At 41.2% G+C, this 23,104-nt stretch overlaps 1 protein-coding gene across 1 annotated transcript in view; it reads right to left on the bottom strand.

The window, feature by feature from the left end:
- Window positions 1–16,064, bottom strand: part of LAMA2 (laminin subunit alpha 2) — a 1,492,466-nt gene extending 1,476,402 nt beyond the window's left edge. The window contains 1 exon segment of the mRNA XM_029596813.1: window positions 15,816–16,064. Within this exon segment, the coding sequence (XP_029452673.1) occupies window positions 15,816–15,888 (73 nt within the window). The 5' untranslated portion in view covers window positions 15,889–16,064.
- Window positions 16,065–23,104: the final 7,040 nt, after the last annotated feature.

Raw genomic sequence — 23,104 nt, 5'->3', positions numbered from 1 at the left:
AACTAACATTCCTGGTATTCACTAAACTGCTGGAGATGATCCTTTGTACCAGTCCAAATGAAAAATATATTGTCTATTAAAGGAACTCAATTCTTGATATAAGCCCAGTAATCTGATGGAAAAATGTGTTCTTGCTCAAATTCTGTGCTTCTATCTGAAAGAAGTATATCATATGCATCTTCTATACTGTCAAAGAAGGGGCAGCTGCTGAATCCAATTGATTAAAATACCCCATTTTGCAATCAAACAGGATTTCAACAATAACAATTTATAACCAGTTTTCATACATTCTTCTCCTGCATCATGATCCAACACACAAAAAGCACTGACCATGATACATATTTGTCTGTCATCTTGCACAACTCGCTCAAAAACTCTGAATACTAGAGCATTACCATAAGCAATGGAAAAGTGTGGCCTGCGAGATTTCACATTTCATGCAGGCACTTAAGTGTATTAAACCTGCTTAGTAAGCACGCAAAGGGGCAAAGATAGTCCTATGGAAAATTCTTAACTGTGGCTCACAAAGATTTACACCGATTGTTATAGATTAAAGAAAGGAATAGTATTAGATGGATATAAGGTCTTTCTGCCACAGCTCCACAGGATTTAAAATTCTAAAAGTCTTCTCTCTTGTTTAGAAATCTATATAGCTGAGCAAGTGATCCTTTATGAGAGGCAAATATTTTAAAGACGACATTAAATGAGGGATTTGATAATGGGACTCCAGTATGTGCCATAATCTTAGCTATATATGCTCATATCTGGCATTCAAGAGAAAGTGAGTCTTTGTGAAACCTAAATGTACTTGACAATAACCCAAGGGGTGTAGGGATTCTGTGCGTCTATCCACGAGTTCCTTTAGCTTCCACTTCCGAGTAACTTTTAACGTGTGTGTCTTTGGAAACACACTAGCCAGAAATCTAGGATTGCCAATCAAAGGTTAAAAAAAAAAAAAAGGAAACTGAGGCAGATAGTGCCATGCGTTTTCTAAGGGCCCAGGCTTTTTTAATGGAGTTTATTAGTAGTGATTGTTTCAGCACAGTATTCAGATCCTCTCTGGGAGCACGGAGAACATATTTTACATTTAATGGAAGGCAAATTACCATTTCCAATTGAATGTCTGTATAATCCGACTGCTCAAGTAGCCAATCTCCCAAAACCTTAACTGTGAGGCCAAACTATACAGTTTAAAATCAGGGGTACCCATCCCTCCTTTCAATCCAGGGGCCATTAGGGTTTGGTACAGTAGCCTTGCCTTCTTTCCCCCTCCCCTCCCCACCAAAGATTTTCTGTAACCAGCAGTTATCCTTGCTTCTTAAATGCACTGGAAGCATATGTAAGATATACAGCAATTTAGGAGTTTAAATAAATTTAACCAGTCCAATACATTTCTGTAACAATAAAGGGAGACTCCGCCATCTCTCTAATTTCCTCTGGAAATTTTCAGTAAGACGGAGAATATTAATGAAGTACCATTGAGAAAGCAATCTGTGAATTTGCAGACCTAAATACTTTATAATTTCTCCTGCCCATTTCACCAGGAAATTTGGCCAAACCATCTTTAAATTATTGGATACATCTAAAGCTTCAGTTTTGTCAAGATTCAATTTGAAACCTGAAAAACTCTGACATTCTGAAAAGATTCGTAGCACTGACAGCAAAGCCAATCGGGCCTTCGATAATAGAAGGAGAATGTCATCACTGAATAGCAGGGTCTTCAAATTCACTTGGCCCACTGTGATATCACAACTAAGGCAGACTCTTGTATTTCGGCAACTAGAGGTTCAACTGTTAAAATGAATACAAGGGGAGATAGGAGACATTTCTGCCTTGTTCCTCAGTAGAGATGAATAGCATTGGACAACTGGTCATTTATCAAAATCCTAGCAGAAGAGTTAGTGTACAGCAGAGTAATATATTCAAAATTCTTTCATTTAAAGCCCAAATTGCATAGTAATGTGAAAAGAAAAGGCCATGCCACTCTTTTAAATGTCTTTTCTGCATCACAACTCATCAACAAGGGTTCACGTAAGGATTTATTTGGGCAAATCTTCAATGCTTTGCACACCTTCCAAATATTTGCAGTTGACCGTCTCCCATGTACAAATTCCACTTGATTTAGTAATACTAAATTTGGTATAAGAAGCTTAAATCAGTTAGCTAGGACCTTCACATATAACTTTATGTCTAAATGTAAATGGGAAATTGGTCTATATGAAGAAGGGAATTGACTTTCTCTTCCCAGTTTGGGCAAAACTATGATAGTCTCTCCCATTACTGCTGGCATTTTCCCTTATTGGGACATGGTCTCAAATGCTTCTCTCAGAGTGTCCAGGATCTCTTCCACAAGAGATTTATTGAAGAGTGCTTCCAAGCCATCTAGCCCCTGGGATTCATGGGAGGGGAATTTTTTAATTGCTTTAGCAATTTCCAATTTCATAATGGGCCTCTTTAATCTTCCTAAGTTTCCCTCTCCTACCTTACCAAAAACTATATCTGTCATAAAGTGTTCCATCGTGTCACAATCAACTTCAGATACAATATATAGTTCAACAGATAATAATCAAGAAAAGTTGTGTGATGTCCAAAGAAGGAAACTTAAGCTCTCCCTGCTTATTTTTGATAGAGGGAATAAACCTTGATGGCTCCTGACTCCTCAGTACATTGACTAGTAGCCTACCTGGATTGCTACCATATTAATAAAATTTGTTTTACATGCTGTAAAGTGGTAGAGTCCTGCTGATGAAGCAGATTAAGTGCTACATGAATAGCTTTGAACTCCTCCGTCTTATTGTCAGATTTATCTAACAATTTTCATTTGCATAATATCGACTGATTCTCCAGGTTTAATATACCAGAACTAAGTTTCTTTTGTTTGTACCTCACAAAACTAATTATTTCTCTTCGGTAAAATAATAAGCAATAGTCCATCATATAGCATGACACTGACTACTATACTTCTTAAATGTGTTAGTGGCATGACCAGCACTGTTAGCTGGTCACAAGATCTGAGCTCCTGGCCCGATCTGAAGGTTTGGGGTGGGGAGGCCAGAAATGGACACTTCTAGGGTGTAAGAGAAGGGAAGGATTTGAAAAGTTTATTTATTTAACAGTTTTATATACCGCAGTTCAGGTAACAAAGTTACTAATCACTTTGGTTCACATTTCAACAATTACAATGACAATATAAAGAATAGTTTATAATGTCTTACATAGAACAGGGTGATTTAACTTGGATAAAAACTAATAATGAATAGGGAGAGTACAATTTATATACATATGTCTTGTATATACATGAGTGGGTTAAGAGAATGCTTGGTTGAACAGCCAGGTTTTGAGTCTTTTTTTTTTTTTTTTAGTGGGTGAGGGGGGGGGGGGGGTTTGGAAGGCCTTATCGGACCTAGAGGCCCTGCAACATGGTTTTCTTTTGGGGAACTCAGGGATCGTTGAGGCAGTGGGAATCAGCGGATTGGGCCACAAGGCTCTCACGCCAGCTTCTTTTCTTTTCTCAACACATTTTGAATATTGCCAGTTAAGTTTCATTATCTGGGAACAGGTTTCAGGATAACTTTGCAACCGAATCAGTGATATTTAAATCTAGCTGGTTAGACTGCAAAATTATAGGTGGGCTTTCCAAGATAATTTTATTCAGGGGTATTACTATTCAGTGGGACATTTATTCCACTGAAAATCTGGGTTAAATTATCCAGCTAACTTTAGCTGGATAAGTAAGCTGTTGGAGGCCTTTTTGAATATTCATCTCATATATAGATAGATAGATGGAGAGAAAGATATAAAATAGAAACCCACTAGTCTTGCATTTCTTCTTATTAAAGGATTAGTGTGCATCCTGAAGAATTCCACAAACACATAAAGGGCAATTTTCAAAGCTATTTCTGCAAAGTGTTTTACACTCTGAAATGGGCTCTTTGGAAATTGCATGCCCTCTCTGTATAAGAAATGTATGCACATAATGCCAGTACCCACGTGCTTTTATGTCTGGAGAGAAATGGTGCTGCTGGGCATAGAATTACGTGCACATACGCACATAATTTCACAGGAAAATGTAACCTGCATAAATAGTAGGTGCGTATCTGTGCACCTTTTTCCAACTCAATTTTCAAAGGGAAAGATTTTTCCTTTGAAAATTATGTCAAGTCTATGTGTAAAAAATATTTGCAGACTTTATTATTCCGTGCACAGTTTAAAAGTTGCTGTCACAGAATCAAATGTGTGTTCAGTTTACAAATGAACAAGAAACACATGGCAAAAAAAAAAAATATATATATCTGAGGTCTTTGATTTTACCCACAATAAACATTTTCTGAACTTCAAATACTTATAATTACAGACTGCTCTTATGGTAATGGAGCAGGATAATCTACAAATCCATGTTAATAAGGGAAATATGAGGATCCCAATTAAAGAGTTCTTAATAAACAAATCCATGTTTAAGAATAACTGAGGTTGTATGTGGGAAAAAAAAGTCAATGTGACAGAAGGCTTGAAAAAGATTGATACTTTCCATTTAAAATATACAAAAGTACACAGGGAGGGAAATTTTAAAAGCCATTTATGTGGGTAAAACAGTTCTTTATTTATTTTCCCCATTTATAATTTGTCCTTTCCAAAAGCTCAGGCAGAAGAACATCAGGATAACAACTTAATTACAAAATTAATAAATTATAATAATACAAATAGTTTACACAGGACCAACTATTGAGTAAGGCAAGCCTGGGCAGGTGCCCAGGGCTGACATGAGGGGCACCTTAGGCACTGCCAGCATCACCTACTGGGAGTAGGGCAACAGCCGTGATCATAAATGCTGAGTATAAAACAAGGGTAGAAGAGGATAAGTAACCCCAAAGCATGGAAGGCCCGGTCTGTCTATATGCCCCCCATGCCATACACATGGCTGGCAGGAAGCGCAATACTTAATTGCACATCTTTTTCCTCTACTACACTAGGACACAGTCTTGCAGTATGAGCAATGAGATTATAGATAGAATCATGCAGCTCAAATGACAAGACTGGCACAGTGCAGCAGATGAAGTTGATATGCTATTGCTGTTTCTGCCTGCTGCACGGGACCTGAAAAAGAGCTGGGGCATACTGCCACAGGGATGAGAGAAAAGGATGAAAGCACCAGGAAACTTCTTTACAATGAAGAATCCTCTGTCCTTATGTCTTCATGAAGTCTGTTAATGTCTTTGCCTCTAACATTTCCATGGGGAGGGCATTCCATACATCCATCACCCCATGAAGAAATATTTTACAGTTTTACTCCTGAGCCTACCATATTTAAGTCTCATAGTCAGTGAAATAAACATTACTCTCATGGCCAATTCAGATCCTTCCATCTTTCTTAGGATTAGATTATTTTATTTATTTATTTAAGTTCTTATAATATGCCGATGCTCAAGACCAAGTTTTATCATACCGGTTTACAATGGAACAAAGGGAAACCATTTAACAACTGTATAGAAGGTAAAGTTACATTAAACAGGGAGCAAAAAACATGGGCTTTGGAAGACAGGAAAGATATCAAAATATTTATAACTGTTAGAGTACTGAAAGTAGTCATCAACAAAAACAGTTAAGTAACGAGACAAATAAAGGTTAACAAAAGGTAAAGAATTTGGCTGGTGATTTATCATAGGCAATTATTAGGATAAAAATTTCCTGTGAATTGGAGGAACAGGGGAGGTAAGCCGGGGGGGGGGGGGGGGGGGGGGGGGGTGGGAAGGGGCTGGGAATAGGAGATAGGGAATGGGTAGGAAGGTGAATGAAAGAGACAATATTGGTTGATAGAGGCTCTATCAACCGTAAGCTTGGACGAACAGCCAGGTTTTCAGTTTCTTTCTGATTGATAGATGGCATTGTTCCTGACGTATATCTGGGGGGAGAGAATTCCAATGGAGCGGACCCGCTGTCAAAAGTGCTCGTTTGTGGATGGAGTTGTGGACCAAGAATTTGCTAGGGGGAGCCTGGAGAGAGCCTTTGTATGCGGATCTGATCGGCCTTGTGGAAGCATGAAGTTCGAGGGGGATGGAGAGTTGGAGTGAGGAGTGCTGGTAGACAGATTTCTGAATGATAGTGAGAGTCTTGAAGAGTATTCTATAGTTGATTGGTAGCCAGTGTAAGATTTTTAGAATTGGTTGTGATGTGGTCTTTACGATGCAAGTTAGTAAGAATCCTGCCTGCTGCGTTTTGCAGCATCTGTAGAGGTTTAGTAGAAGAGGCGGTAGACCGAGTAGTAATGTGTTGCAGTAGTCAATCTTTGAAAACAGTATGGCTTGAAGAACTGAACGGAAATCATGGAAGTGTAGGAGTGGTCTTAGCTGTTTTAGGACCTGTAGCTTAAAGAAACATTCTTTTGTTGTGGTGTTGATGAACTTTTTGACATCTCTGTGGCATCTCTGATTTTTAATCATTTGTTGCCGCACCTCTCTCATGAACAATGAAATGTGCCTATTGGCTGAACAGTAAGGATGAGGAGAAAAGTTTACAGAGATTTTATAGATATTTTGGACATGAAGAGAAAAAAAAACCCAAGGAAGTCTATATTCATAGGTTTTTGTCCAGCTGCCTTCAGGAGATAGTTGAATAAATCTTGCTGTTTTAATTCTCCCAGCTAAATTTTGTCCCAGCAAATCATAGCCCACCCAAAATTTAGTCAGGCAAAACGACATTGCTGTGGGCAATCCTAGAGTGCAAATAAACTATGGCCAATCAATGCAGGCCAGACAAACTTACCCATTTAACTGTGGTCGGCCAAATAGCAGACCTAAAATTAACAGGACAACTTGGGCTAAATGTTTGGACAAAGTTAACCGGTTCCTTCATGTTAACCTCAGAAGGAAACTGCTCTAAATCGCAAACTGAAAAAATATAAAAGGAAAGTTATCAAATTAGAAAAATGGTAATAAATGAGTACATCCAGATCATAGCCCATGATTAGAGTATTTTACAACAACCAGGGTATGTCAGCATTCAATAACAGATTGCTAAATTAAAAAGATTCCTGAAAATTGGAGAATACAAATGAACTGATCATTACAACCATTTTTTTTTTTAAAGCAGTAAATATAATATTATGACTGTCAGGATGTTAATATGTACCTGCTGGCACTCAAAATTTCTGTTTCTTCTTCCCCTACAACAAATTACAATTATTAAGACTTGCCTAGTACTGTTTGGGATACTTTGCTAGCGGGCATACTGGTAGCAATGCCCAATGCCCACCCACCAATTACATACTATGCTGATTGTTGTAGCTGTGGTTTTGTTGCTGTAAACAGCAAAACTATTCTACTGTAATACATACTGAATTCCTTCTAGTCTTTCTGGGACGGTGACAACTCTTCCTGTCGGTCCTCTGATGACACTTCCTGGCTGGATAACATAATGCTAGTTCTATGATTGCAACCACACAATTAATGACAGCACTACCCTTCTTCTCTTTCTTTCTGCCTCACTGATATAGTTCTGATAGATGGTACAATGCATGGTTCTATGTCACTGACTAAGTGCTATAAATGTTTCTTTTCCTCAAATACTGCACATAGAATGGGGCCAATGCAAAAACGTTGTGCTGAAAGGGGGCGCTGTGTGTTCAGCGCCCGCTTTCCTAACGCGCCCCCAGGCACCTCCCCTGGGGGCCTGATGCAATATATAAATTAGGGCTTGCGCTGTTAAGAAGGCGCTAGGGGCGACTGCATGCCCCTAGCACCTCCTTGATAGTGTGCGCAGGAGAGAGGTCCACTGTTGGTGGCTGTCTGCCGGTTAAGAAAATGGACGCTGAAATTATCAGCGTCCCGTTTTCCTAACCAGCGCACATGCAGGGGTTAGAAAAATGGACGCTGATAAATTCAGCATCCATTCTCCTAACTTGACTACCAGCACCAGGAGTGTATAAATCAATATTAAAGTTTTGGGCACTTAATATTAATTTATTCACTCCTTCACTTATTGCTGATTGGTCCCTTTACTGTCACATGTCAGTGAAGTGAAAAAATGTCCAAGAGGCATGGTCATTGTTAAAAAATACCATTCTAGAAGCAGAGTCCAGATGTATTCCACACGTTAAGAAAGGTGGAAAGAAGGCAAAACGATTACCGGCATGGTTAAAAAGGGGAGGTGAAAGAAGCTATTTTAGCCAAAGATCTTCATTCAAAAATTGGAAGAAGGATTCCAACAGAAGAAAATAGGATAAGCATAAACGTTGGCAAGTTAAATGTAAGACATTGATAAGACAGGCTAAGAGAGAATTTGAAAAGAAGTTGGCTGTAAAGGCAAAAACTCACTGTAAAAACCTTTTAAATAATCCGAAGCAGAAAGCCTGTGAGGGAGTCAGTTAGATGAACAAGGGGTTAAAGGGGCACTTAGAGAAGATAAGGCCATCGCGGAAAGATTAAATGATTTCTTTGCTTCGGTGTTTACTGAAGAGGATGTTGGGGAGGTACCCGTAATGGAGAAGGTTTTCATGGGTAATGATTCAGATGGGCTGAATCAAATCACGGTGAACCTAGAAGATGTGGTAGGCCTGATTGACAAACTGAAGAGTAGTAAATCACCTGGACCAGATGGTACACACCCCAGAGTTCTGAAGGAACTAAAAAAATGAAATTTCAGACCTATTAGGTTACAAATTTTTACTATCATTAAAATCATCCATTGTACCTGAAGACTGGAGGATAGCAAATGTAACCCCAATATTTAAAAAGGGCTCCAGGGGCGAAATGGGAAACTACAGACTGGTTAGCCTGACTTCAGTGCCAGGAAAAATAGTGGAAAGTGTTCTAAACATCAAAATCACAGAACATATAGAAAGACATGTTTTAATGGAACAAAGTCAGCATGGCTTTACCCAGGGCAAGTCTTGCCTCACAAATCTGCTTCACTTTTTTGAAGGAGTTAATAAACATGTGGATAAAGGTGAACCTGTAGATGTAGTATACTTGGATTTTCAGAAGGCGTTTGACAAAGTTCCTCATGAGAGGCTTCTAGGAAAAGTAAAAAGTCATGGGATAGGTGGCGATGTCCTTTCGTGGATTGCAAACTGGCTAAAAGACAGGAAACAGAGAGTAGGATTAAATGGACAATGTTCGCAGTGGAAGGGAGTGGACAGTGGAGTGCCTCAGAGATCTGTATTGGGACCCTTACTTTTCAATATATTTATAAATGATCTGGAAAGAAATACGACGAGTGAGATAATGAAATTTGCAGATGACACAAAATTGTTCAGAGTAGTTAAATCACAAGCAGATTGTGATAAATTGCAGGAAAACCTTGTGAGACTGGAAAATTGGGCATCCAAATGGCAGATGAAATTTAATGTGGATAAGTGCAAGGTGATGCATATAGGGAAAAATAACCCATGCTATAATTACACAATCTTGGGTTCCATATTAGGTGCTACAACCCAAGAAAGAGATCTAGGTGTCACAGTGGATAACACATTGAAATCGTCGGTTCAGTGTACTGCGGCAGTCAAAAAAGCAAACAGAATGTTGGGAATTATTAGAAAGGGAATGGTGAATAAAACGGAAAATGCCATAATGCCTCAGTATCGCTCCATGATGAGACCGCACCTTGAATACTGTGTACAATTCTGGTCGCCGCATCTCAAAAAAGATATAATTGCGATGGAGAAGGTACAGAGAAGGGCTACCAAAATGATAAGGGGAATGGAACAGCTCCCCTATGAGGAAATACTAAAGAGGTTAGGACTTTTCAGCTTGGAGAAGAGACGGCTGAGGGGGGATATGATAGAGATGTTTAAAATTATGAGAGGTCTAGAACGGGTAGATGTGAATTGGTTATTTACTCTTTCGGATAGTAGAAAGACTAGGGGGCACTCCATGAAGTTAGCATGGGGCACATTTAAAAACTAATCGGAGAAAGTTCTTTTTTACTCAACGCACAATTAAACTCTGGAAGTTGTTGCCAGAGGATGTGGTTAGTGCAGTTAGTGTAGCTGTGTTTAGAAAAGGATTGGATAAGTTCTTGGAGGAGAAGTCCATTACCTGCTATTAATTAAGTTGACTTAGAAAATAGCCACTACTATTACTGGCATCAGTAGCATGGGATCTTCTTAGTGTTTGGGTACTTGCCAGGTTCTTATGGCCTGGATTGGCCACTGTGGGAAACAGGATGCTGGGCTTGATGGACCCTTGGTCTGACCCAGTATGGCATTTTCTTATGTTCTTAAAGGACCAATCTCCTTTCAGAAGTCTGTCCTGAAAGGGGATTGGTCCTTTCACTGACATGTGACAGTGAAGGGACCATGTGACAGTGAAAGGCTGTCCTGAAAGGGCAATAAGTGAATAAATTAATATTAAGTGCCTGACACTAATATTGATTTGTACACTCCTTCTGGTGCCGGTAGTCAGGTTCGGAGAATGAACGCTGAATTTATCAGCATCCATTTTCATGACCCGTGCATGTGCCAGGGGTTCAGGAGACAGACGCTTGGCAACTGAGCGTCTGCTTCCTGCACCGGACTGCCAGCGCTTTTTTTTTTACACATTTTTTTTTAAATTATTTTTTTTTTTAAAGGTGTTCCTCCTACTTAATATCCCAACAATATTAAGTAGGAGGCAGTACAGAAAAGCATTTTTTTCTGCACTAGTTTTAGGATGCTCAGCAATTAACGCCTGCTCCAGACAGGCGTTAATTTTTGATTGCTAAAATGTGCGTCGTAGACGCACATTTTTTCTGCAGTCTGAGTGAATAGCTAATAGTCTCATTCACATGCATTTGCATGTGATGAGCGCTATTAGTTTCACTCCGCGTTGGACGTGCGTTGTAGAGGCGCTAATCCTCTTATTGCATAAGGGGATTAATTAGCGCCTATACAACCCACATCCAACTGCAGGTTATACAGTGCGCTCGGCTGAGCGCACTGTATTGCATCGGCCCCAATGCCAGGTATCATCAGCCCACTAGTGATGTCCAAATCTTTATGTAGAATGTTCTACTGAGTCTTTACTAAAGGAGCATACCAATTGACTAAGTGGGGAGAGAAAAAAAAATTAGATTTAGTTGTGTTATAGCTGCCACCATATGGGAGAAATTAATGGTGTAATCCTGACTCCAGTGGTACCATTTTGTAGGTGTGGAGTTTGAGTTGCCCTTTCGAGAGGCAGAATACTATCATGCTTGCTCCTGGCTTTTGTTATTTTTTTGATTAAAACAACTTTTGGGCTTCTTGGTCAGAAACTTGGGGTGGAACAGTAGCCTAGTGGATAGAGCACTAGCTATAAACCAGGCAAACAGACATTCAAGTTGGCAAGTTGCTTTGCCCTCAGTATAAAAACTTAGGGTCTCCTTTACTATGCATTTTTCCCATAGACACAGAATGAGAGAAAAGTCTTAGTAAATCAAGCTCTTAGATTGTAAGTCCCTTGGGATAGGGAAATATCTGTGTGTGCACTGTTTTTTGGCACTTCAAAGTGGCTTACATTCAGGCATCACATCAGTGTAGGGAGTTCATACATACTCTCCCAGTGGGGTATGTACAATGACACTACACTATCATCACTCCAGGGAAAGGTCCAGATTGACCTCTGTCCCACTCTGAAGTAATTCACTTTGAAGTGCCAAAAAGCAGAATTATAAATAAATAAAACTGAAATCAATCAAGTGTGTGGACTAGAAGAAAAAGTGCCCTTTATCCCTTTTGTTTGGAGGAAGAACCTCTATCTACTCTTCTTTCCTCATTTTGTATTACCTTATAGAAATTGGTTTGTTGGTACCCTCTGCCTGAGTTTCCAAGAGACCAGGCACTCGGTGCTACCATCTCAAAAGAGAGTAGGAGCCTCTCGCCCTGAGAGACCCATTGACCTTTGCATGCTACTGAAGGAATGACTCGTTCCTCATTCATTCCTGGGAGGGAGAAAAGTTGGAGTTCAGAGAAGACCAGTGGCATAACAGCTATACTATCACCTGGATATTGAAGACAGGAGCGGAGAGATACTCTTCAGGTAGCAACAAAGATTGTGAAGAGTTGGGATTAAGAAGTAAGGAGTAAATTCTGTTCATCTGGATAAAGGTATGTCTGATGGTATATCATCTAAATTGGAAATCTTCACAATTGGCAAGGATCAGGAATGGAAGAAAAAAAAAAAAAACACAATGTAAAAGAATCCTATCCCACCAATTCTGGGAGAATAAATCACAGATTTATTGAAGAGCTAAATATGTAAATGGATTGGGCTGCATGAGGAGTTGTAAATAATCATTTTTATTATTTCGCCTTTAATTAGCAGTAAAGTTGGAAACCACTTTCAGCTTCCAGCATGATTATTACTGCTGTCTACAAAGACTGTCCTAACACTCAGGGCCTTGGAGATAATCTCTCCCCCCCCCCCCCCTCCCCACAAAAGGGAATCTTAGAACTCAGAGAAGGACTTAAAAACTGTACGAGAAGTGTGAATATCTTGAGTCTGTGGAACTAAGGGTACGCCGTGGACTCCTCAGAGAGGACCCTCCACCCAGGGGTTACATCTGAAAAAAATGATCTGAAAAATGTAGGTTAGATTTTTCAAAAGATCTGAAAACAAAACAAAACAGAATTTGTAAGATTCAGAAGATCCTGAGCCATCATCAAGAGCATGCAGACTTTCTTTTGTTTTAATGCACAGTGTGACACTGCTGTCTTGTCGGGGGAGGAGAGTGCGCACCTGGTGACATCGTCGCTGACTGATTGTATCAGGCAACTTCAACTAGGCTTCTGCCAGGCCTACCAATGGCAAGCCCAAGCTTAATGCCAAGTTTCGCGGATGCAGAACTCGTGGCAGTACATCTACTCTTACCTCTCTGCATTGTTCCCCTCAGTTCTAAATCACATGGAGGTCAGTGATGGCTATAGAAGATATACAACTGCACCCAACCTGGATCTCCATGTAGAGCATTATTACTGCTGTCTACAAAGACTGTCCTAACACTCAGGGCCTTGGAGATAGCATGTTTTCTCAACTCAAACATTATTTTCCAGATTTGATTAACTAATGCACAGTTCATCCCTTTGTACTTCTTATCCTGCGTTTTTCTTAAAACAAACAGTAAATGAGTCAACAGATTAGCTACTATCACAATTAGGGGGAAGGAAGCAACTTCAGAATTCTTGGGTTGGTATGTCCTGCCGACAATGTGCTGCTGCCACCAGAAAATAATGTTCAATGTATATAAAATGTTAGAAATAAAGAGCTGAACCAAAAGAAGGGGTAAAAAAAAAAAAAAGTCAGTATTCCAAACTAAAGAGACTGATTTTCCTGTGTTCCTGCCTCATGGTTTAAGAGTTCAAACTTAAACTAAGTTCCTGGATGGAACAGAGATCAAGAAGAATCTATTCTCAGATGGCCCTGTAAAAGAAGAATGTTTCTCCACCTGGTAGTGATTTCAATATTCTGAAAACATATGCAACCCAGGGGAATTCTGTACTGAGTTATGGTAGAACATGAGTGCTTTAGTTTAAAATCTGGCACTACTGTATGCTTTGGTATTTACCAATGAGTCAGTTTTCAAATGCAGTAAGAATTTTTATTTTAGCCGGAGTTAACTAACTGTAGTGCCATTCTATTAACAGAGCTAGTCGACTGCCTTCCATCTGTACAAGTCTAAAATTAGTAGAAGGCGCCAGCTGCTTGAAGCATTCATTTCTAAGACAACAGTACAACATATTTTGCAATGTAGGTGTTGGATTGCCAAGAGTAAAATCTCGAGAGAACAATAGTCTGAACTTATTCTGAAACATTCTTTTAGTCCTAAGTCATATTGGGATAGCAAGGTCAGTTGCGTGCATAACAAATATACATAAAATGGGTTATACAACAAGTCCAATGTGTAACTCCTTAATACTTATTGCTTTAATTTATAAACGGGACTGGAGCAAGAACTGTGCATATACTCTCATGTATCATAGGAATTATATTTCACATGTGCATAGTATGTCACTATTACATAAATTCATGTCAGCTTGTAGACTTAGGTACGTTATTTTAAAGATAATGTACATCCTTTCTGTGTCATGAGGCACCATTTAGTTGTCTACTCCATGCTCCCTATGGGTTAAAAAAAGAAATATCTTGGTTCAGGAATGTCAGATGCATGTTTTTATTTCACACATCATGAATGACAAACCATTAATAGCTCAGAAAATGCAAACTTATAATTTATATATAAGCACTTGAAGTGATGCATAATTTATATGACATGTATATGGGCTCAAAAGACAATATTAAAAAGTTATATTCAAGGAACCATTAAATAAACTTGTGTAAAATTCTTTATTTGCCTATCGAGCTTTGAGCGCTTCTCTAAAAGAGCTTAATGTTTCAAATTCATTGACGCTTGGAATAGCTTTATCACAGATTCATATTAGAAGTTTGTTTAGCATTGCATTCATGTGGTAGAAACAGATTACATAACTGTTCTGTTTCATGTAGCATAAGGTGCATGCTTACTGATCATTATCCCAGCGTTGCAAGTTAGCATGTCATCTCTTTGTTACTTCATTTTTATTTTTAACTAAAATTTTCTCCAATAAAATGATACATTAAACAAATATTAAATAAACTACATAAACGGAAGCCTATCTTATTTGAAAACCCAGTGTTCCTTCAGCCCCATTTCATATTTCTGAATGGTGCTCCTATGAAATAGATCAGCAGAAACGCTGAGCAACAGAAAGGCGTGAATGTATATATGTGCCAGCCATGCGATCAAAGAGCGTAAAAGAGAAAAAGATGTTCAAAGAACGTTTTTTCCCAGCTGCCATCACTTTTACTTTTCTAATTTTATTTTATTTTTTTTAAATTACCGGCTTCTCTCAAAATAGCCTCTCTGAAACATGAAGGAGTGAAAATAATAATTATACACAGATTGCTCCAGAAGAGGTGTTTGAGATGGAGGTCAGACTAGCATGTAAAGAAGGTTGTCCCCTTCCAAGCATATTCTACAAGCTTGGATCTGTGCATATTTGACTTTCACAGAATCATATAATCAATCAGTCACATTCAACCTGGTTTGAATCTTTGCTCCATTTTTTCTAAACACTGGCTTTTCTCAGATTCATTTACATTTATAAAAATAGTCACAACTTGACTTCTCTGAAGTATAAAAAGATTCAGTAAATTGCTAAAAATATTTATCAGTGCAAGTCTGCAAATATCTGATTCCAAGCTGGGTTAAAAAAGCCCAAAACTAAAGTATGTATAGATGACTGAAAGATAGATGGTTCAGATCATTTATCCAGTATGATTCATGGTCTGTCCTAGGTAAACTTTTCTTTACCTGAGTATCCCACCCCTTTCTTCCTCTACTTCCCAACTTGTTTGGATTTAATCAGAACCGGTTTGACTATTTCCTGCTCCAAAACCACTTGAATGTCAGATTGCATTGAAGAAATCTCACGATTCATAGATGATACGAGCGCTCTACCGCTAAATACAGTAGCAGAACTCTGACAGACATTTTTTTTTCTTTTTTGCACACAATTGGACGTATCACTTAAGGCAAGATAAAAAATAATCTTTCATTTGTCTCTGTTTCACTCACCCCAGCACAACACCACTTCTAATTACCTTAACTGGCTATCACTCTGCAGTACAAAATGCCTTCAAAACTGCTGCCATATGATCAGTCTTTTCCTGTACATTATGCTTATGAAGTGTCACATAAACTGAGAACAAAAAGTACATCATTCCAACACAGCTCCTGGGACAAGCTATCAGTTTAATCAAAGTGGTGTTAGTGACACACAACATCACCAAAGGGAAATCGTTATAAAGAAGCTTACTGTACCATACCTCTCTGTTGAGCTTTGCTGCACTGGCACACCAGCACCACAAGTAAAAGGAGCAGAAACGTTTTTCTTGCCATTGCAAAGTTGGTTAACTTCACTTAAAGCCTGCAGCTGTCCCTGAGAGGGGAGCGCAGGTCAGGAGCTGTCTTGCCCGTGCCTGCCTCTCTCTCTCTCCCCCCAGCCCCCACTGACTGCCGTCCCGAGCTGCCAGAGGCTCATATGAAAACCCGCTTGCGAGTAGACACAGTTTGGAAAAGTACACTCCTCCTCTATTACTCCCACAGCGAGTGAAGGAGATAGAGCTTTGCCCAGAATGAGCCCGCGAAACATGTGCATAAAGCCGTGGGAGGGGGGAAGGAGGGGGTCCACAAAGCCCAGAACACAGAGACCGTGCCTCTTTGCCAGAACCTCCACCAGTGGCTTTAATCATTTTAACCTCTGACAGAGCACGTCCTTCAGAAATCAGACAACATAGTTGAGGAGAACGTAGAAGTTGTTTTCTTGGATTACTGCAGGGTTCAATTATAGGAGGGAAATCAGCATAGAAAATTTTCAACCCTACTATCAGATCTGATTTACTTACAAACAACTGACAGTAGCTTTACTGCTGTCCCAAACAAGCTCAAAGCTAAGAAAAATAAAATCAATACACAAAGTGAAATCACAAACAAAATAATCGTGTACATATACATTAGATTTCTATTGCATCAGTTATCCATTTCCTTGATGCATTTCAGATATCGGTTTTGTTTTTTTGTTTTTTTTACTAAGACAATGTTAATTACAGTATATTATATACACAAAGAAAAAATAAAACTAACTTCTTCCACAGTATAGACTCAGCAGAGGGGCCTTCTTTGTCTTAACTGTGGTGTTTGGCGGCTCGAAAGCCACCATGTCTGAGCAGGCCTGGCACACCGCACTAGGGATGCCGCTCCAAACTGATCAGGGAGTCCCTAGGTGTGCGCGCACAATGCTTCAGGATTTAAAGGGGCCGCGGCAAGAAATCTTTCCTTGGATGCCTCGGCAATAGGTTAACTCTCCAGAGTAGCAGTTTGCCTCTGCGTTCCTGATCCTGAGCCTTGTCTTTGTGTTCCTGGTTCTGATGTGTGTCCTCTGCGTTCCTGTGTCTGTTCCTGGTCCTTCCTTGGTCTGGTCCTCTTGAGTTTTGTCTTCGTGGTCCTTCGTCTTTCTTCAGCGTTCAGCCTGCCCTGTTGTACCGTCTCGCCTTACCCCCACAGATTGGACTCCCTGCTTGACCGGTTTGGACTCTTGACTCTGTCTTCGGTTGGAGTCCTGGCTTGACTGGATTGTTCTTCGATGCTGCTTGACTGCCGCCCGCCCTTCGACCACTGCCTGCTCATCATCTTGCTTGAACTCTACCTGCCCAGACCTCTGCTTGGACCACGACACTGCTCAAAAACCGCCTGCCCCAATCTCTGCTGCCAGCCCCAACCTCTGCTAGGACTGACTCCATTTCACTCCTGCTGACCTGCATACCTTCCGTGACAGTTTCATCTCTCTTCAGAGGCTCATGCCTAAGTCCAGCCGGGCCTGGCACCCAAGGGCTCAACCTAATGGGAACGAGGGCTGGTATTGGTGAAGCTCCTGTTGGGCCTCTGTGTTGCGCCGGAGGTGGATCCTTGGGCTGAGGTAGGGTTGACGCTAACCATAGGAGGGATCCTACGGGTCCCTACCTTCGGCAGGCGGAGTGGGCTGAAGGACAGAGGCCGGCTGGCGCTTCACCAATACCAGCCCTCGTTCCCCGCGGGTTGAGCCTTTGGGTACCGGGGCCGGCTGGACTTAGGTGGGCCTCCGTATGTCGTCGTCGATGGAAGGATCGAGGGGTCAGCCCAGAGGCAGCAACAGTGAAGAAAAGAAGTCTGTACTGGACGAGGCGGAGTCCCAGAGACCCGGGCGCCAATAGAACCAAAGTTAGACAGGGGGGCGCCTGAGCAAGAACAGGCTGAAGCCTGAAAAGGCCAAGTCCAGGACGTAGACTAAAGAAGCGTCATAGGGCAAGCTGGAGTCAGGTCTGGCGGCAATCTGGAAGCAGTGGCAAGCAAGGCTGAGGTCTGGATGAGGAGAGAGTCAAGAGCGTAGTCAGGCAAAGCAGAGGTCAGGACTTGGAGAGAGTCAACGGCGTGGTCAGGCAAAGCAGAGGTCGAAATCTGAGAAGGCAATGCAAGAGTAGGTTAGGAATCAGGAACAAGGAAACCAGGAACAGGAGTCATCGAGGATCAGGAACCAGGAACGAAAGAGAATCACCAGGAGGCAACGAGTACACGACCAGTGTGGAGTTCTTTTGCAAAGGCAATCCATAGGAACGGAGCCCGGCCTTAAGTACCAGAGCTCCGCTGACGTTATCATCCGGAGCGGCAGCTAGGTTCCCGCCACGGACCCTACTTAAGACTCAATGAGCGCACGCATGCCTAGGGAGGGGCGCAGCGCTCAGCGCCAGCGTCTCTCTGCAGGCCATGTGAAGAGGCCCAATGCGGAGCACAGGGATCTACAGCTGAGCTGGAGGCACAGGGGGGCGGCCCGAGGACGGAGCCGGTGGCCCACTGCCGCCAGGGACGAGGAACCAGGCACTGGATTCGTCTGAGAGGTGAGGGGGCCAGGCCGCAGGTCTGCCACGGCCGGCACCCATAATAGTAGCCCCCCTTTATGCCCCCCCCCCCCTTGGAGGTCTGGGTTTGCCCGGATGGGCACGATGAAATTGAAGGAGGAGGTTTTTATCCAGGATGTTACCAGCTGGTTCCCATGAATTTTCTTCAGGGCCGTCACCCTCCCAGGAAAGGAGGTATTCCCACCGACGACCCCTACGGCGAACATCAAGGACTTCATGAACCTTGTGTCAGTCTCCGCAACAATGGAGGTGGTTCAGGAGCTTTTCGCGAAGTCCAGGATAGGACTACTGGCTTCAGAAGTGATACATGAAACGTATTGTGGATTCCCAATGTGGGTGGCAACCGAAGCTGGTATGTAACTGGTCTAACACGACGAATGATTGGAAAAGGTCCAATATACCTTGGTGCAAACCTTTGGGAAGCTATCTTAAGCCGAATATATCGAGTGCTCAACCAGACTTTCTGGCCAGGAAGGAACTCAGGGGCCGAGCGTTGACGTCTGTCCACAGACTTCTTGGCCCGGGATGCGGCTTGACGTAAGTGAAGATTCGTCTGATTCCAGAGTGCCTTGAGGGCATCAGCAGTAGCTTGCGCAGCAGGACAGGGCACTGATAACGGTATGGGCAGTGGTGGTCGTGATTGTTTCCCATAGATGATAGAAAAGGGCGACATACCTGTAGCAGCGGCAATATGGGAGTTGTAGGAAAACTCTGCCCAAGGAAGGAGTTCAGACCAGTTGTCTTGATGGTCACTTAGACACGGAGGAATGATTTTAAGAAGTGGTTCATACAACTCAGCTTGACCATTGGCTTGTGGATGGTACGAGGTTGTTAAACTGATGTTGATGCCAAATTTATTACAAAGGGCGCACCAGTATCGGGCAACAAATTGTGGACCCCTGTCAGAGACAATGTCTTTGGGCAAGCCATGTAGTCGAAATATATGGAGAAAGAACAGGCGTGCCAATTCGGGAGCAGATGCTAGGCCCGGTAGTGAAACAAAATGGGCCATTTTAGAAAATCTATCTATGGTAACCCATATGACCGTGTGACCATTAGATGGCAGTAAGTCCACGATGAAATCTGAGGAGAGATGTGTCCACGGTTCCTCGGGAGCTGGAAGTGGCTGGAGCAAACCCCATGGTCGACCGACCGGGGTTTCTGTTGAGCACAAATGTTGCAGGAAAGGACTTACGATTTAGCGTCAGAGACCATAGTGGGCCACCAGAAGAACTGCTGGAGCAATGCTAGGTTTCGCGCTCGCCCTGGGTAGCCAGCGAACTTAAGAGTCATGTGCCCACCGGAGGACTCGTTCATGGAGTCAACGGGACACAACAGTCTTCCCAGTGGGAACTGGGTGAGTCACAGACAAACACATACAAGCTGGGTCAATAATGTGACCGGGTTCTTCAGGAGTATCTTTTGGTTCAAAGGAACGTGATAGGGCGTCTGCCCGAAGATTTTTTCCAGCTGGACGATAGCGAAGTTCGAAGTTGAACCTAGAAAACAACAGGGCCCATCGAGCTTGACGGGCGTTGAGACACTGGGCATGGCTCAAGTGTTCTAGATTCTTGTGATCTGTGAATATGGTAAATTAATGTTACCCGTACTAAAGAAAACCAAAACCATGGCACTGAGTAGGTTCCCTATATTGGAAATCCCCTCTGTTAAACACTAGGGATTGCAATACTGTTCAGAAGTCTGTGGGTAATAGGAATGGTTTTAGCCACCTCAAAAAAGACAGTTTAGAAACGGAGGTTGTAAGCCCATTGTTGATATGAGTACGGAAGGATAGATCCGACTCTGCGTATACCTGTTTTTGAGCTGATGAACCATATGGATCGCTAAGCCCTCATATCTGATTACATAAGATTACCACCATAATCCATAAGGCCCTAAAAAATTGAGGCACCATTATGTATTAGCTCGGTATTGAACATCTACTGCCTTCTTGGGCCTTACGCTCTAGTATTCAGGATCTTCTTGAGGTTCTCTCCCCTAAATTAGTGCATTTGAAGGAGGCCCATGAGAGAGGAACTCACTTACTGCCTAACTGCAAGTTATTGAGCGCTACAAACAACCTCCAGAACCAACTGAGGCTCTCTTTAACTGATTTTCTCATATTTTTTGCCTTTCAGGTTTTCTCCCATTACAGGTTTTTTCACATTACAGGCTGTCCCTACGATCCCCTCCGAGACTTCCGGGCTGTGCTCCGCCCCCCTCGGTGATGAGGCCGGCGTCATCGAGGGACGCCGACCATAAAAGCAAACCGGTGACCCAGAAGGCGCCGTGCGCCAGCGGCGCACTCCAAAGGGGCGCAACAGAGGGGCATGCCCCTTTATACACCCGGAGAGAATACAAATTGACAGACCACCACCCACCCAACAATGAGACCTCACCAACAACCACAAGCTCTACATTCACCATCCAAGTAAGCACAGGAAAGGGTAAGTATGCAAAAAACACAAAGAATCAACACCACAAAATGCACTAACAGTACCAATTTAAACAAACTACTAATGATCTCCTTTCTTCTAGTCAATGCTCATTCAGTGACAAAAAAGTTTCCCATCATCACGGACCTGCTGTATGACACAAAACCTAATTTTATAGCAATAACAGAATCATGGCTAAAAAATCAGATGTAGTCCTAAAGAACCAGATCCCAAACAAAAACTACGAAGTCTTCTCGATCCCGAGAATAAATAAGAGGGGGCGGATTAATTTTAATTATTGAAAAAGTATTTAAAAATAATTACTCTCAATCTCAGCGCCAATGAATCATGAGATTGCCCTTTTTGACACAAACCACTTTCAAATATGCCTGGTCTACTGCCCACCCAGTCTCCTCGAACTAAACATATCCCCACTCATAGAATTTTTTACAACTCAGCTAAATCCCGCTAAACCCACCATAATATTAGGTGACTTTAATCTTCACATGGACGTTCACCCCCTAATACCTGCCAAACACTATTTGACATAATGATGGCATTAGGTTTTAAACTGATCACAGATAAACCAACACACAAAGCTGGCCACTCATTAGATCTTACATTCATTAACAGTAGCTTCCTTGAAAACATAAAAACCGAATACACACAAATCCCATGGTCAGACCACTTCTTCATTAACTCTCAGATCAAGCACACAAGACCAATAAAAAAACAAAACATAGAACCAGCTGTATTCTCATACCGTCCCCCTTTCAACACCGATAAACTTAAAGACAGACTAAATGAAGAATTAACACACATCAACTTCACAAATAGCAACAATCGACTGGTTAAATAAAACCTCTACTTTGGCTAATGAATTAAACCCTCTGCACAAATGGCCCGCATAAAAGAACCAAAGTTAAAAAATCCATGGTATAGTGAACAAATCAAAGAAATAAAACGAAGCCTTAGAAAGAAAGAAAAAGAATGGAAAAATAACAAAACTGAGAATTTAACAAAGTACAGAAAACAACTAGCTTACTACAAAAAAAAACAATTTTAGACATAAAAAAAATACTACAGTACAAAAATAGAAACATTTTCAAATAACGCCAGAACCCTATTTAACATAGTAAAGAACCTAACAAGGGACAATACAAACAACCACTTAACCCTACAAGAGAACCAATGCAATGAGGTAGCTCAATTCTTTAAAGAAAAAATTGAGAACCTGAGAAAAAAAAATCCCTAACACTACAAAACAAGAGATTAAAATGCCTACTAGAGATGTTAGTAACTGGTCAGAATTTGAAGAGATATCACATGTTGAAGTCGAGAAAATGATAAAGCAAATGAACCCTGCTCCACACTTAACTGACCCATTCCCATTACAGAACTAAAAAAAACTAGCCAACACAATAACCCCAACTTTAACTAGGATCATCAACCTCTCACTAGATGAAGAAGTAATGCCAGATACATTGAAAGGAGCTATAATCAAACCAATAATTAAGAAAAAGAACCTCGACCCCCTAAACATCAATACCTATAGACCAGTTTCAAACTTACCCCTATTAGCCAAGCTAATTGAAAAAACAGTACAAAAACTGTCAAACCACATTGAAAGTAACAACATATTTTACCCAACACAACATGGTTTTTGCAAACACTACAGTACTGAAACTCTGCTATTAGCCTTATCAGATAATATCTTAAGAGGTTTTGATACAGGAACACACTACATTCTGGTTCTTTTAGATCTCTCCGCAGCATTTGACACGGTAAATCACAAAATACTATTCAACAGACTGAAAGAAATAGGACTCACTAATAAAACAATAAAATGGTTTGAGTCATATTTAAACAATAGATGCTTTCAAGTGCAAATCAAAAATAAACTCTCGGACAAAGCCATACTCCTAACAGGTGTCCCACAGGGATCAGCCCTGTTGGCTACTCTTTAACATTTATCTCCTCCCGGTATGTCACCTACTAGCGGGACTTGGAATCATACATTACATATATGCAGATGATATACAGCTACTGCTACCCATTGTAAACACCATTGAGGAAACAATGAAACTTGCCAATATGTATCTTGAAATAATCAAACAGCTCTTAAATCAGATGGAACTGGTAATAAACATCGACAAAACAGAATTCTTACACCTTGAACGTAAAAACATACATCACATACAACCTACACTCACAAGCAAAAATAATCAA

Source organism: Rhinatrema bivittatum, chromosome 3 (assembly GCF_901001135.1).
Source record: "Rhinatrema bivittatum chromosome 3, aRhiBiv1.1, whole genome shotgun sequence".
Lineage (NCBI taxonomy): Eukaryota > Metazoa > Chordata > Amphibia > Gymnophiona > Rhinatrematidae > Rhinatrema > Rhinatrema bivittatum.
Note: the sequence above shows the minus strand (reverse complement) of the source record. Positions and strands in the feature narration are given on the sequence as shown.